At 49.8% G+C, this 17,097-nt stretch overlaps 1 protein-coding gene across 1 annotated transcript in view; it reads left to right on the forward strand.

The window, feature by feature from the left end:
- KSR2 (kinase suppressor of ras 2) overlaps positions 1 to 17,097 on the forward strand; it is a gene marked incomplete at its 3' end in the record, with an annotated part of 280,786 nt that overhangs the window by 160,895 nt on the left and 102,794 nt on the right. Inside the window, exon 5 of the mRNA XM_080649604.1 lies at positions 4,987 to 5,171. Within this exon, the coding sequence (XP_080505730.1) occupies positions 4,987 to 5,171 (185 nt within the window). The remainder of the gene's footprint in view (positions 1 to 4,986; positions 5,172 to 17,097) is intronic.

Raw genomic sequence — 17,097 nt, forward strand, 5'->3', positions numbered from 1 at the left:
AGGCCCGCCTGGGGGTGGGCCTGGCCTTGCCATGTGCCTGCTGCACCAGCAGGGCTGAGGGGACTGGATGCCACCATCTTGTGGCTGTGGGCGCCGCCATCTTTGAGGGCAGAGCAGTCAATTAGCATATTCCCTCCTTATTGGCTGTGGGCACTGCCATCTTTGAGGGTGGGGCAGTCAATTAGCATATTCCCTCTTTATTAGATAGGATGTCAGTGAAATCTGTGACCACACTCCAAGCCTTTATGGAATTGTGATCTGGGTATATTAACGGTTGAAAGCCCCAGCCACCTTAATTATGAAATGGAAGTCATAATTGTTCCTCTCCCAAATGAGATAGCATGTCCCGAGCACAGCGCCTGACTCCTGCCCACTCAGCCTGCCGGATCTCAGTGCTGACGTCAGCAGTCCTAAGTGCTGGAATCACCCCCAGGTGGGCTAGTGCAGGCCCTTACCCTCCCTGCACATTCATTACCACCCTCCCCCCTCCACAGGCACTCTATGCAGCAAACACTTCCTATTAGAAATGAATAGTCAGGGTCGGGGGCCAGCCTGGCCTGTTCAGAGCATCCAGGCAAAGTGGATCCACTGGAGGGCCACTCCTCCAACTCACTTCCACGAGGAGCCCAGCTTTTATGGGATGGTGCATTGGAAGCACGAGGACGTTCTTGAATTCATTTAGTTAAGGGAGCTCTCACTACAGATATGCCAGCGTCTGTGCTGGGCCCTAGGGATCCACAAAAATCAAGTCACACATGATCCCTGCCCTCCTGCACTTCTAGACAGGTGGTCAAGGCCCACGGTCATCACATAATCAGGAAAACGTGTGTCCTTCAAAAGTGTGGCCAGAACTTGAAGAACCATAGAGGTCCTATGACAAGACCCAACCAACCCCAAGAGGGTGGGGTCAGGATGTGGAAAAGGTACTAGGTGGCAGGGGTGGCCGCTCTTGGGGTGAATTAGGCTTCGGGAAGTAGGATTTGGGGGTTACTTTGGGTGATTTGTTCCACGGTCAGGCCAAGTCAGAGAAGAGAAGGGTCTGGGTCCAGTTTGGGTGGAAGGGTAGCTCGGGGACAGGGCATTCTGGTGGGACCTATACCGGGAATTGAACCATGAATTTACGTAACATTTTTTCAATCACCATCTCTTCCTACTCCTTTCTTCTTTCTCACCTCCTTCTTTCAGTTTCTCTTCTCCTTGTCCTTCATTCTCTTCCTCTTTTTCTTCTTCTTAGTGTATTTTACATAAAGCTGTATGCCAGGAAATAATTTGGTATGGTATGAAAGCTTATTTTTCAAATTTTAACTATTAAAATACAAAAATATCATTCATGTGTCATTTAAAAGCATGGCATGCTCCTTCACACCTGGGGAAAGACAGCTCACGCCGTGAGCTCCCGCTTCTGCATTTTGAAGGAGTCCTTGTGCTCCTTTCTCGCCAGAGCCCTGGTTTATTAATGCCACGCTTGGGGTATGCTCAAGCCAGAAGTGAGGGTGGCCACCTGTGGCCAAGGAGCAGAGTGGCCTCTCACAAAATATCCTTACCAGGCCCTTGGTTTTTCTTTCTTTAAATATATTTTTTATTGATTTCAGAGAGAAAGGGAGAGGGAGAGATAAACACATCAATGATGAGAGAGAATCATTGATTGGCTGCCTCCTGTACTCCCCGCCTGGGGATTGAGCCCACAACCCAGGCATGTGTCCTGACCGAGAATCGAACCAGGACCTTCTGGTTCATAGGTCAATGCTCAGCCACTGAGCCACACCAGCCGGGTAGGCCCCTGTTTTTTCAAGCCTCCCCCTTGTCTGGAATCTGAGTACCTGAATTGAGGGTCCGTAGATACCTCTGCCCCTCCCTTCTCACCCAAGAACTGGTGCTATTCTTTGGTTTCGAAGAGGGCCTCTCCTGGAGGCCTCCTAGTAGGTCATCAGACCAGGCCAACTGCAAAGGACTTAAAGGGCTGGATAGAGAGGTTGGACAGCTCACTGAGCCATGTGGAAGACCAGCGGGCTTTTGTTCCAGTTTTGGGAAATGGTTGTGTCCCAATAAACGGATTAGCGCGTAGTGCTGCACAGGATGGTTTGGGAGAATGTGAGCTTGTGCCCGTCCTCCCACCATGCCTGCAAGGACCTTGCCTGTTCTCAGCCCTGTCATTTCCTCCCAACTGGCCGGGCCAGACACTCCAGACACTGCTAATGAGATGCTGAGGGATTTGGCCGGGTTATGGCTCTTGAGTTCAAGAGGACACAACCCCACACTCAAGGAAGCTGAGGGTGAAGAGGCCATGTGAGCTGGTGGCTCTGCTTAACCCAAAGCCCAACAGACCCTTGGAGCAGGAAATGGGGCAGCAACGAAACACCAGATGGGGAGGTCCCTCAGTGTTCTTTGTGGTGAGGGCGCTGAGAGGCAGCTGGCTAATGTGTGCTGAGCTAGAGCCTTTGTGTGCAGAGCCAGCTAGAGACCTAGGCAGGGGGTGGCCAGGGGCTAGAAAAAGAAAAATAAGCTGTGTCTGTCCTCAGGGATCCTATGCTTCCTTCCTGCCTTCCTCCCATCCTCTCCATCCTTTATTCATTTACTCTTTCCATTTTCATCCTTCCTTCCATGTTCCCTCCTTCCCTCCCTTCACCCTCCCTTCCTCCCTTCCATCCTTCCATCCATCCACCAATCTATCCATTCTTATCTCAATCCATCCTTCTATTCATCCATCTATCCATCCACCCACCCATCCATCTATTTATTCATCTTTTTCATCCATCCATCTGTCCAACTATCATTTGTTTATATACACCCCTTCTCTGCCCCATCTGTTTAAGGCAATTCGACTCTCATTAAGCTACTGTTAAACTTGCGCTGGATTAGACTTGGTTCTCCTTGTACAACAAGCATGTCAGACTTGTGGCGCTCAGGCCACGTGCCTCATTTATTTGGCCCATGTTAGCCTTTGAGTTTGACATGTTTGTTGTACAAGGATCTGGCCTCGTCACTTGGTGGCCCTCAAGGTTCCCGCCTGTGGTTTGGGGATGACAATAGTATCTCTGGCTAAAGGGTTTGACTGCACCCTTTTCATTTGCCAGCGGGAGGGAGTTGAGAGTTGGTGGATGTTTCAGGTGAAAAACACAGCCTGGCTTCAATGTCTGGCTTCTTTGAGGTTCTTCCCATGCTACATAGACACCGAATGTAACCGGGTCATAGTGACGTCAACAACAGTGACCTGAACCCTCGTTCTGTGCTGGGCCCTGTGCCAGGCGCACGATTGCGCAGAATTGTCATGACATCCTCCGTAGGTAGGCGCTGTTATTTTTCTCACTGTCCAGTTGAGGAAACTGAGGCACAGAGGTGAGAGCACTCTTCTGAGGTCACGGTCAGGACCTGAGCCCTGGTCTCCTTGACCCCAGGGCCTGAGAGTTTCACTCTTAAATGACACTGCTCTTTGGATCTGCACCACTGGACACTCGTGTGGAATGAATGCCACCCCTTCCCTGCTTCCTTCTCTTCTCCGCCATGGGCAGGGAGAGCCACCAACAGGTGCTGCTGCAGTGGGAGGCATGTCCTGGGCCTGGCCACAGGCCCCTGGGAAGATGACACTCAGGGCTGACCGCAGGCCCTGTGAGGGGGCGACCCTGTGGGCACCCCTGAGCTTCTTACAGCAGAGGAGAGCAGGCCGCCTGGGCAAGGCTGCTCACATGGGAGCCCTCCAGTCTTGGAAATTTGTAAGGAGGGTTCACTTTGGCCACAAGAGGGCACCCAACTCCTGGCCAGACCTGAATGGGGTGCTGTGGAGAGGTGGGGAGAAGAGCAGTGAGGTTAGCTTTGGATGCCATTTTAAAGCAAACGCTCATAAACTGATCACCTAAGCTCTTTGTAAGTGGGAACATGTTTCCAAACCAGCTGGGGAGGTTCATTCTATTCAGCGGGTGCCAAGCAAGGATCTGAGAGATCCAACAACGAAAACCACAGGTTCCTGCCCTCAAGGAGCGGGCAGTTGCATGTGGAAGACAGTATTAGAATGCAATGTGGTAAGTGCCAGAGTCTTAATCCATATCAGTCACTGAATAAGCATTCAGTGAGCACCTACTGTGTGCAGGTTTTGTGCTATCCTTGCCAAGGACAGAGAAATGAACCATACAGAATCATTGCCCTCAAAGACTCACAGTCCACTTGGATGATAAAAACTGAGAGCGAATTTGGAAAATAGGAAAGTACAGCCACAGAAATATATACAGACTGTTTTAGGAGGATTGAGGAGGAACAGCCAACCCAAGCTAGGGCTTCTTAGAGGAGGACATCCAGCCCTGCTGGGGAATTGGGGTGCCAGGGAAGGCTTCCTGGAGGGGAGGACCCCAAAGACAAGTCATAAAGGACCAGTGGACATAGGGACCACATCTTCTTTATCCATGTACACAAGGGAATGCTACTCAGCCATAAGAAAGGATGAAATAGTGCCATTTGCACCACATGGATGGACCTTGAGAGAGCGTTATGCTAAGTGAAATAAGTCAGAAAAAGCTAAGAACCATATGATTTTACTCATATGTGGGATATAAAACCAAATCTTAAGAACACAAACAGCAGTGTGGTGGTAGCCAGAGGGAAGGGGGTGGGGGGAGAAGGGGATCCTAATATAAGGTGACAGGAGAAGATTTGACTTTGGATGGTGGGTACATGGTGCAACATATAGATCTTGTAATATAGAAACCCACACATGAAACTTGTATGTTCATGTTGACCAATGTCACTCCAATCAATTTAATAAATAAAAATTAAAAAAAGACAGATGGGGATTAACCAGGCAAAGAAGGGGATGGTATTCCTGGCATTGGGGACAGCATAAGCAAAGGGTTGGAGGTGAGAAACGGGGGTGGGGAGGGCCACAGGGCCCGGTTAAGGAGGGAGTGGGTATTGGGCGCCGTGCTAAGGAGATTGGCGCTCCCTGATGTCATTTTGTGTGTGTACGCATACACTTCCCTCTCTCTGTCTCCCTTCCAGAGCCAAGAAGAAAAGCAAGCCCTTGAACCTCAAGATCCACAGCAGCGTGGGCAGCTGTGAGAACATCCCAGCTCAGCAGCGCTCCCCGCTCCTGTGCGAGCGCTCCCTTCGCTCCTTCTTCGTGGGACAAGGGCCCTTCCTGCCCTCCACCCCTCCGGTCCACACCGAGGCCAACTTCTCCTCAAGTAAGTCACTGCACCAGGGCTGTGCTCTCTGCCAGGTGCACGCTCGCTCTGTGTTCCTTTTCTTTGGTGAAAATGCTCTGGAAATGTTCGCCGAATACGCCTCATCTGCGTCTGCCTGCCACCTCCCACCTGCGCCACACACGCCTCTTTGAATGGATTCAAGGGAAGGGGTGTCATCAGCGCTCCAGGTCGACTGGCTGTTGCCATTGGCCCTGCAGGTGTGTAGGGATAACAGAGGGTATTCAAGGATGGAAATGTTAGCTTTTTCTCTCTCCTGTTTCTCAGCTGCCAGTCCCAGCCTTTTTCTCTTTCTGTTGTGGATAAGGCTGCTGTGATTATATTTTGTTATTTCACCCCTCCCACACACAGGTCAGCACAGTATAACCTTTACATCTCCAAGATGTATTTGGGTTCACACTGGGCTGAGCATGGCCCAAGTTGGTTTACATTCTGCTCCTGTGGATTCTGCTGCAGATAAAGTTGTTATTATTCAGAGCGGAAATGGAACTTTCTGGCGATCAAGAGCTGAGGTCTTAGAAGGCACTTAATCTCCTCACAGAGGCCCGTTTTGCAGAACAGGCACAGCCATTTTCAGAGGGGAGCCCCTGAGGAAAGCCCAACTAGTCTTCTGGCCAAGACAAGGTCTTTCTGTTGTTGTTGCTAACCCTCACCTGAGGATATTTTCCCCATGCTTTTCAGAGAGAGTGTAAGGGAGGGAGGGAGGTGGTGGACAGAACGAAGAAGAGGGAGAGGGAGAGGGACAGATAGGAATATTGATGTGGGAGAGACACATTGACTGGTTGACTCCCACACGCGCCCCACTGGTGGCCGGGGAGCAAACCTGCAACTCAGGTACGTGTCCTTGACTGGAATTGAATAGGCGACCCTTTGGTGTGCGGGCCGGCATTCTAACCACTGAGCACACCATCCAGGGCCAAGACAAGATCTTTTATTTCCTGGGAACTCAGGAGGAGTGAGGCCGAACTCAGTTTGCAGTCTACTGATGTGGAGCCTACATCCACTCAGGAGCAGGAGGCCCAAGTGGACGTCATTAGGGGAAGTTCCAGAGCCTGGCTTGTTTAGGCCCAGGGTGTGCAGGCCCTGAACAGAACAAACCAAAATAGCACTCGCGGCCCACATCAGCACCAGAAAGCCAATTACCAATTAGTCAGCAGGGATCACTGTCAGAGACCAGACCTGCTCCGTGACAGTGGGCTGCGTGGCAGGCATGTGGCTGTCGGAGGGTGGCTCAGTGAGCCCGGATGAGGAAAAGATGTGATGACAGCAGATGAGTGACGACAGTGGGGGGAGGCAGGACGTCCTAGCCCTGGGGGGAAGTGCCTGGTTTCCAGTCCCACCTTGGTTACTTTTGAGCCCTGTGCCTGACCTTGAGCAAGTTGAAGAGCCTCATTGAGATTCAGTCTCCTCATCTGTAAAATGGGGATCACTATAATAGAGTCACCTCATAGATGTTTGTGAGGATTAGATAAGCTCGTGTATGTCGAGATGTCTGCACAGTAAGTGCTTCATAATTGGCAGCTGTTAGGATATGTATTAGCCTCTTTTCTCCAGCCCCACCTCGGAGGGGTTGGCCACAGCTCTGTTCTTTAGTTCTGGCCAGAGCAAAAACACCTATAGCTTGTCTAAAACCAAACCAAACCATGGACTTGCACATTTAGATCCCTCCTCCTGCCAAAGAGAGTATTATAGACGAGGAAACCGGGCTGAGTTCACCATGGCTCCCAACATTCACACCTGCCCTGGTCTCCATCCGAGAGGAGCGGAGCGGCTTCTCCCTGTGCCTGTGGGCGGAGCAGCTCCTGGCGCTGAGAGGCCCTGGAAGCACAGGTGCCTCTTTGGACAGTGTCCCTTGTGTACAGGGAGGTCCCTGGATCTCTTTGAAAGGAGGACGAGAGCATTGGAGCCTCCCTGGGAGAATGAGTATGTAACCAATAGTAGCTGGACCCTATTGGACCAGCCCCGTTTGTGTCAACCCTAACAAATAACAGAACGAGACAGCCTGGTGGCACAGGCTCCACATTGGGACGTGGGAAGCTCTCTCTCCGAGTCTCTGTGCTGCCACCAAATGCCTGTGTGGCGTTGTCCCTGCCTTGCCACCGTTAAGGCTGACCACACTCTGAGGCAGGCATTGTTATTCCGGTTTTACAGATAAGGAAACTGAGGCTCAGAAAGTGAATGGTGTTGCCTGTGTGGTAGGTTTTGAACCCAGGCCCAATTCTAGCCTGCTCAGATTCCGTCTCTTTCCTGCAGTGAGTTCTTGTCTCTATCTCCCTGGGTCTCAGTTTCCCCAACTGGACGATAAAAGACTTCATGAGGGTCTATTTCAGAGCTTCTCCTGGGCACCTCCTAACTCACTTAGAAAGCTGGTGTGGAGACTCTGGGCCGGGCTGTTGGGAGAACACAGCTGCCGGGCGCTGGTTCCCCCTGCTTGTAATAGTCCCATTCTCCCACCACTCTGAGTTTCAGAAGAGAACTTCCTGCCTCTAGTGCCCTCCCCATCCACCGCCCCCCACACACCATGCCAGGCAATAGAGCCCCTGGGGCGGTGTCCCTGCCAGGCCGAGTCTGCCTACCCGTTTGTCATTGTCAGCTCTGGCTGTGGCCTCAGTCTGAGGGGAGGTGACATGCCATCTTATTACCCCTGACCCTGATGCTGGGAGACAGCGTTAGGCTAAAGAGTGCCCGAGTCTCGGGCCCTCAGGGTGCCGGGCCACCTCGGATGGGCTGTGAGGACTTCACCTCCTCGGGGCCTGTCCTACTTCCCTTGTCTGGGATGACCAGCTGGGGAGGGAGGGAGTGGCAGAAGCCCCCGAGTATGGAGGGATCTGTCTCCAAGGCTAGCCATGTACAAAACACGAGAGATGGGCTTCCACTGTGCTCCGTGGAAGGTGCTGACTCAGGAGGGAACGGCTCCTCAGAGAAGCAGAGGGCGGTGGATGTGGCTCCCTGTCCTCGCTGCATTTCCTCGGCGTTGCCTTCTCGCCCGCCACACCGCCCTAGGACCATCTGATCGGATGCCCTCCAACGTTTTTGTCCAATAAGCTGTTTGCCAGTGACTCCTTGAAGGGTCTCTCTGATGCCAGCTGCCTTGTCAGACAGCCTCTGTGACCCCTGTAAAGAGGCTTCTTCAGAATGGAAAAAGTGCCTCCTGGATGGAAGGAATCATTTCACTCATTGCCAGCTGGTGGAAGTGATTTCAGCTTGACAGCAACTCAGTGGTTGCTGAGGTGTCACTGGGCAAGTCACGGAGCCCCTGAGCCCGTCTCTACCTGCAGGGACGCATAGTGAGGACAGAATGAGGAATGCATGTAAGTTTCCTAGCACAGGGCTGGGGTTTCGAACACCAAGTTTCAATAAAGGGTGGCGTTGGGAGCGATTGATGGATGTTGTGCGCTGGAATAGTGTGTGACAGTGATGACAATGGTGATAGTAATAGCCACTGGCATTTATTGTGTGTTGACAAGGTTCCAGGCACCGCCAAGTTGGCTAAAGCAATTTACACCTGTTATTTCACTTAAGCTTCCCACTCCTCCATAAGGTAGGTGCTCTTAGTACCCCCATTTTATAGACAAGAAAACGGGCTGAGTTTACGGAACTGACCCAAGGTCACCAAGTCGGGAAGGAGGTGGAGTTTGCACTCATTCCGAACCCGCCACCCTGCCATCTCCTGAGGAATGAGATCGCAAAGCCACCCTCACAGAAGCTTGCTTGCTCTTCAAGTAGGGGCCTTGTTCAGGTTGTCTCACTTGCCCAGCTGGGAGAACAGCCTGGCCTCGAGGCTGCCTCCAAGAGAGCAGTGCCTGTACTGGCTCACCAGTTGGTACCGCCCAGGACTCAGTGTCGATGTTCAGAGCATCCACGGTCCCAGGTGGTGGCCATCCCTGGGGGCGGGGGTGGGGGACAGGCAACTGCAAGAATTCAGCTCCAGCTTCTGCAGCTCATCCATCCTGGGGATGAAGAATGACAGGGTACTTTCCCCCCTGCAGTTTTCTGTGTGCTGCTTTATGAGCTGCCTGTGGGGGTCCAGCACTCAGGGCAGCAGCCACCGGAGGGAACAAGTGACTGATGGTCCCTGGACGTCCCTATCTTGGTCCTAATGACACCAGCTGGCGTTCTGTCCGAGGCCCCTGTCTCATGAAATACTGCCCTTCGGGAGGTGTCTTAGAAGGCAGCATGCCCTCCCCTCCCCCCATCTTACTCTGCCCTCTCCCCATCTCTTCTCCAAGCAGCTCCTGTTCTTTGTCCTGGGGACCAGGCAACAGACAGCTGTCCTTCTGCCGAGGGCCTGGCCTGGCGTGCCTGGGGCTGAGGCGGGTGCCTGATTTGGGGGAGGAGGCAGCAGCAGGTAGCAATAAAGACCGATGAAGCCGAACTGCCTACTCCCAAGAAACCAGCCACCGGAAGGGTTATAAAGAGACTTGGTATGGGGGTGATTATATAATGGGGTTTAATGAGCCTTGAGGCCAAGGTTCGTTACCCGCTGGAAGAGGGGGAGGATGAGCCTGTCTTGACCAAAGTTTGCTGCCTGAAAACCACGTTCTCACCTCAGAATCAGGAGAGAGGTCGAGAAGATTGTGTCTGACCTGACTCAGTGGCGGCAATTCCAAGGGGAAAATATAGGAGCAACCCAGAGAACTTTTCTCCCCAAGAATGCTGCTCCCCACCTTTCCACACACAGCCCCCACCCCCAGCAAATGCAGAAAGCATCTATGTTGCCTGTCATTGGCGCTGTGTTTTGGAAACACAGGTCCCAGCAGGTCCCTGACATGCACTGACCGTCTGCTACTTGCCAGGCAGGTGCTGATCTAGATGCTTTGTAGGCATCAATATATATACACAGAAGCAAACAATGATACAGAACGGTTCATAATGAAAACCATGGTCCCTCGCGCCATCCCTCTCCCAGTACTGCTTTTACAAAGCGCTTTCTGTGTCTAGTTCTGTTGGTGGTCACTTCCACAGTTTAAACCGGGTTGGACCAGGGCTTCACAAAGTGTTTCCTGGACCAACAGCGACCGCATCACCTTTGAAAGCTTGCTAGAGACTCACATACCTGCCTTCTTCCATCCAGACCTGCTGAATCAGAAGCTCTGGGGGGTCCAGCGCCTGAGTTTCACCAGCTCTGCAGGGGATTCTGAGGCCAACGTTTAAGAATCACTCAATTCTATGATGATCTTTAGTTTTAGTTTTTTATTTTGCAATATTTCAAATTTACAGAAAAGTTGCAAGAAAACACAAAGGTCTCATGTACCCCCTTTACTCAGACCCGTCTGTTTTTAACATTGACATACATTTGCTTTCTCTCTCTAATCCCCCACCCCGAGTTCTCTTATTTTTATGAACCATTTGAGACTAGGTTGCATACTTCCTTACGTAACCACACAGAGTTACCAGATTAAGTAAACTTGACCTTGAATCAAGACTTTAATCAGCAAGTGTTCTAATAGGGTCCTGGATAGCAGTTTTTTTTGGCATTGCATCCCCAAGATCACATATTACATGTGGCAGTGTGTCAAGCTTGAACGGCCCCTCAGCCTGGTTGTTTGTGACATGGACATCTTTGATGAGTAGAGACCAGCTACATTACCGAATAGCCCTCATTTGGGTTTGTCTGATGTTTCCTCGTGGTTAGACTCAGGCTGTGCAGTGTGGGCAGGAAGCCTGCAGTGGAGCTGTGTCCTTCTCTGTGAGTGCATCCCTCCTTGGAGGGACCGGGGCTGCTAGACCTTGGAAGTTTTCAAAAGAATTGAAGACCATGACTTTTATGAGAAACCCCTCCAAGTTATAAATGTCAGCACCTAACCACAAATCTTTTAACATTGTGTGAGGTGGTATTAATCCCAAATGTGTGTGGGTCGTATTAGGTTTGGGGGCTCCCAATTTTTAAGCTCTGTTCTAGAATCATAGAGATTAGGATAGGTAGGGGCCTCATATCATTGAGTAAAACCTCTCATTTTACAGATGGGGAAACTGAGGCCAGAGAGTGGAAGGGACTTGCTCAGAGGCACAGAGCTGTTGAAGCTGGGATTCCCAATGCCCAACTAATGGCTGGGCCCGGAATCCAGGTATTGAACAAGCTCCCATGGAATTATGACACAGAGACCAGCATTGCGACATGGCGATGTTTTTAACCGGCTTCCAGCCAGATTTAAAAAAAACACACAAAAAACCAACAGCAAGAAACACAATACTGTTTCCATGAAGTATGTTAGTGAACCTAACAACCCTTTAGTTTGCAATAACACTCTTCGAATCTTGTGGTGTTAAACGTCCTTTGTAAAGTGAAATGATGGGTGATTATAGATGACGATTGCATTTCATGTAGTGTCCTTGCTTGGAAAAAACATTGCCAACTCTAGGCAGTTCCCCTATTTAGTAAATTTTCTGGCCCATAAAACTCAAGTCAGGAACCTTTTTTCTAGTTAGGAGTTTTAAAGGTTGATCATTAATACTGTTCAGTAAAAATCTCTTTCTTCGGGCAGAAATCTTATATATACCCCCAGTATGGGTACAGGCAGGTGAAAGTGGAGCTGTCTGGGTTATGGGCAGCAGGGGCTGCCATCCCATCCCTGGGGGCCTCCCCTCCTGTCCTCCAACAGTGGTGGCCCCTGAGACTCCTTTGAAACTCAGGAAACTGCTATCCAAGAAATGTCTTTAAATGTTATGAATGGGACACCGAGCCCCTAGCAGGGAGAATATTTCCCCAAATTTCTGGTTCCTAATTGGGTTCAGTCATTCCAAGGCTGTTAAAGAGACCCCTCCCTTCCTCCCCCCGAGTATGGATTTAGCACCTGGGGCATGTCAGAGGGTGGGGTCTTCCTTGTAACAGCTCTGGGAGGCGGCTGGGTCTAATTTTCTCACACTGCAAAAGAGGAGAATGTAGTCCAGGGAGGAATTACCCGGCCTCCGCAGGGTCTCACTGTGGGACCAGGCTCTTCGGATTAAACCATTTTCCTAAACCTCTTCCTGACCAAGGGGCCAGGGCTTGGTTTGCCTGGGCTCCCAGCGCTTCTCCACTTGTCCTTATGCTACAAAGCCAGCTCTGGGGCCTTGGGGGAACTATGGCTTTTCCGACAGCATAACCTCTGAGTTGATAAATGGCTCTTCAAGAGCCATTCCCCCATCTATCCATTCACCAAAAATGGAGTTTTAAAGGTTGAGTGCCTACTCCCAGCATGGGTGTCAGGGATACAGGGATGAATAGACATTCAAGACCTTCATCCTCACGGAACCTCCAGGCTGCTGGGGAGACAGACAGAACAGCCAATCATGCCAGTGAGGAGAGCTGCAAAGCGAGTGTCCAGGATGCTGTGCAAACTAGAACAGGGGAGCAATGATTGTGGGGCAGGGTGCAGGGGCACCTGAGCTAGCCAGGGGATCAGGGAAGGCTTCCGTGAACTAGTGCGGTTTACGCAGACCTGAGAGCGAAGTAGGGTAGTGGATGACAAGTGGGATGGACGTGCATTCAAGGCTGAAGGAGCACATGCACGTGTAGGTGGAGCAAGGGAGAGAGATGGAGGTGAGGGTGGAGAGGTGAGCGGGAGCCAGATCCAGGGTTTAGTTTAGCACCTGGGGTTCAGGCTCACCTGTGCTGTCCACACTTCCCTTCACTGGCAGCTTCTCTCTGACAAGTGGGTCTGCTGTGGGTTGAATAGGGTTCCCCAAAAGGATATGTCGAAGTTCTAGCCCCCAGAACACGACCTTGTGTGGAAATGGGGCTGCTGCAAACACAAGTAGTTAAGATGCCGTCGTACTGGAGGAGGGTGGGACCTTCATCCAATATGGCTGGTGTCCTTCTAAGAAGAGGGTTTCAGACTCAGAGACAAATACAACAGGAGAGTGTCATGTGACCATAGAGGCAGAGATTGAGGGGTGCAGCTGTGAGCCCAGGATCTCCAGGGATCGATGGCATCCCCAGAAGCTAGAAGGGGCCAGGACACATCCCGCCAAGTCTCAGAGGGAGCCTGGCCCTGCTGATACCCTGAATTCTGGCCTCCAAACTGCAAGAGAACACACTTGGGCTGTTCTAAGCCTCCCAGTTTGGGGTTAGAGTCGCCCTAGGACACTGACAAGCGTCTCTGCAGGGCCCTCTCCAGCCCTGAGGTACTTGAGGCCACGCCGAGGAGCCAGCCTTCCGTGACTGCGTGATCAGTCTGGGAGTAAACTGGGTGCTTTTCGGGAAAATGACACGCGTTCTTCTCAGCTGTGAAATTGCTCATCCATCAGTGAGTTCGAGTGATCGCCTTGCAGATGGCCTCCCAGTGACCATAAAGAGTTAAGTGCTGCTTCCCAAAAAGGCTCCTGGCTCCCTGGACGGCTGTTTGCCAGGGAAGAGAATCTGGCCGCAGCCCATGGGGGCTCTTGGCGGAGGAGGGGTGGGAGTCAATTAGACACAGCTGTTGCCGCCCACCCTCTGGTGCACGGACGGGGCTATACTGCCTGCAACACTGTGGGAACAGGCTTTACGTGTTCCCAGCCAAAAGAGGGTCATTGGGACCCCCTTTGCTTACTGTTGCCATCCCACTTTCTGATTTAATAGTAAACCAGGTAAGACACGTCTTCATTCCCAAAGGCCACCAGTCAGTTGCATAGTATGGGATGGGTGCTGGATGGATTTGAAACCAACATAAACTAGTGGTTTCACTGCCGTGTTGGGCGGGTTAGTCAACCTCTCTGAGATTCAGTTTCTCCATCTGGAGAGTGGGGATTCTTTACTTGACCCACAGCAGTACGATAAAGATTGAATTCAAGTGTGGATGGCGAAGAGGCTTCTAAAATGCAGAGTCCTGCTCACGGGGGAGGCTGATTGAGAAGGACTCTAGGCCAGGCTGCAGGGGTTTGGGTGGAGCCCCCACCCCAGTTTGGAGTTTTCAGTCGGATGCATCCCTTGATCCACTGTAACGACCGATAAGGCTGAGCAGCATGGTCCTTCCAGCCCGGGCGTGGCGGCTGCAGTGACCCCCCAGCCCTGTGTTGTGATGCGTGTTCTTCTCACTGGTTTTCCCTTTCTGTCAAACATTTTTTTTAAAATAGTGTCTTTGCATATATACACATGTGTGTATGTGCCGATGTGTGTATGTTTATGATCTACATACACTTTAAAGAATACTAGTAAACTTCAGTGCACTATTTTAAAAAATCAGGTGGGCAAGTTATTGCCTGTGGACTGGCTGCCTGTTTTTGTTAATAAAGTTTAATTTGAACCTGGGCTGGGATTAGAGAGTGACAGGAGGCAAAGATATGGAAGTGCAGGGTCAATTCTTGTCCTTGTATAAAAGTTTGATAGTTGGTTCATCATGGATTTTTTTGCATCCCATTAAAAAATGTAACAAATATTATTATCTTGCTCCTGGAGTGTTTTGTCCACCCCCTTAAATTTTGTGCCAGAGGCCCGTGCCTCAATTTCCCTAGTCCTGGGCCTGGTAAAAATACTCAGAAACTGAACTTGAACTTGAGAGACAGAACGTCATGAGCTCCTGGAATTCTTTTATGTGCATCTCCTGATTGCATCCCCTCCACCCCGCAGATGGCATCATCCTGAATTTGTTTTTCTTTGTCTTGCTCATCTTTGCAGAACACCTCACGAGTACGTGGCCCTAACAATACATAGTTTAGTTTTGCACGTTTTTGAACTTCATACAAATGGGATCCTACTTCATGTATTCCGTTGCTTTTAAAACGAAATATTCTGGTTTGGAGATTCTTTCATCTCATGCTGTCACATACTGGTTTCCCTGACTCTAAGGCGCTCGCGTCTGCCCACAGTTGAGCACCTCTGAAACTGGGCTGTGCTTTGCACCCTATGGCGCCTGGCCGTCACCGTCTGCCTGGCAGGGTGGGCTGCAGTTGGCATTACTGCTTGCCCGTCCAGTGCATGTGGACATGCTCCTCAGGTGGCATCGCTTCTCGGGCTTCGTGCATTTTCCATCTCGTGGGAATTGAGTTTAATGGGAGTTTAAAAGGTCTTCAAAAGCATTGTTCTGCAATTTGGCCTTGAAACAGAATAACTCTCAATGCCTGTTGTCTATGTGGAAAGGCTCTGTGAGAACAGAGCAGCATGACACATGATAAAATGTCTAAATAAATCTAAGAGATTTTAAAATAACACTACATTTAACAGGTTAAGTATAAGAAAGCACTGTGTCATAGGCTAATTGGCAGCCTCTTTCTCTCTTAGTGGTTCATAAATTAATGACCTGACACTCAGTGGCATGTTAAAAGTCAATGAAATGTGACATTCTGTTGTACGAATAGACCACAGTTATTGCGGGCATGCCTCCGTCGAGGGATATTTGGGTTCTTTCCCAGTTTTTCATTTTGAAGCACTCATGGATGTTCTCCTGGTGCACTTGAGCATCCAGGACAGTTTCCCAAACTTTTCGGGTGGTACCAATCACTGGAGCATTTGTTTAAAAATCTCGATTGCTGAGTCTCATCCTGAGCCTCTTGAATGAGCCTCTCCAGGAGGAAGTCTGGGATTTAGTCCTAGATATAAACACACTTCTTAACTTTTATCAGGAAAGCATTGGAAAGACCAATCAAGGAACTATTCCTGGGAGTAGACCTGCTGGGTCTGAGAGTCCTCAACCTGATAAGATCAAATTATTTTAACTTTAGCACAGTGGGCATTGGACATGAATAATTCTTTGTAGTGGAAACTGTCCTGTGCATTGTAGGATGTTTAGCAGCATCCTTGGCCCCTACCTGTAAGATGCCAATAGCACCTCTCCCAACCAACAAGCACATTTAAGAAACCAGTGTGTTACCCTGGCTGGTATGTTTCAGGTGGTTGGGCAACATCCTGTACACTAAAAGGTTGCTGGTTCGATTCCCAGTCAGGGTACATGCCCAGGTTGTGGGTTCAATTCCTGGTCAGGGCATATGCCTAGGCTCAGTCTGTGGTAGGGGGCATGCAGGAGGCAGCTGATTAATGTCTTGCTCTCACATCGATGTTTCTCTCTTTCTCTCTCTCTCTCTCTCTCTCTCTCTCTCTCTCTCTCTCCTTTTGTCTCTCTCTTATAAGAAAAAAAATCAATTAAAAAACCTTAAGAAAAAACAAAAAGGAAACCGTATGCTTCCAGATGTGGCCAAATATCCTCTGGGGGCATAATCACCCCTGATAGGTTGAGAACCACTGGATGAGGTGATGTTTAATTGGTTGCCTGAATGGTTGCATTGATTTATTTGTTCACCAGCAATGCATAGGTGTTCCTATTGCTCCATCCTCGCCAGCCTCTGAGTGGCCAGACTGTTGACCGGATTTGCCAACCTGGTAGAATAAAATGGTGTCTCAGCCCATTTTCAGCTTGATTTTCCCTGATGGCTGACAAGGTTGAGGGTCTTTTCTCAAGTGGCCTCTTGTGTTTCATCGTCTGTGAAATGTCTTTTGCTCATTTTATTTTTCTATTGAGTTGTCTCTTTTTCTTACTGATGTTTAAGAACTAAAAGAAACCAGTCTAGGTTCTAATTATTTTTATAAATGTGTGGCAACAATATCTCCTACTGATTTGTGGTATGTCTTCTCATTTATTGGCTCTTTTGATGAATAGAAGATTTTACCATTAATGTAGTCAAATGCATCATTTCTTTCCTTTATGGTTTTGGCTTTAAAAAATCTTATTTAATAAATTCTTTCTGCCCTAAGGTTGTAAACATATTGTCCTATATATTCTTCTAAAATTTTTAATTCATCTGGAATTGATTTTGGTGTATGGTATAAGTCAGAGTTCTATTTCTCCTACCCTATCAAACGGATAACCAATTCCCCAGCACCATTTATCAAATAACCTTTCTTTCCCCCACAGATCTGCCATGCCAGCGTGTCATTTATCAGGTGTCTAAATTCACCCAGGACTATTCCTGTGTTTTCTGTCCTTTTCCACTGGTTGTCATCTTGATTCTATCC

This window comes from Plecotus auritus (genome assembly GCF_963455305.1).
Source record: "Plecotus auritus genome assembly, chromosome: 13".
Classification (NCBI taxonomy): Eukaryota; Metazoa; Chordata; class Mammalia; order Chiroptera; family Vespertilionidae; genus Plecotus; species Plecotus auritus.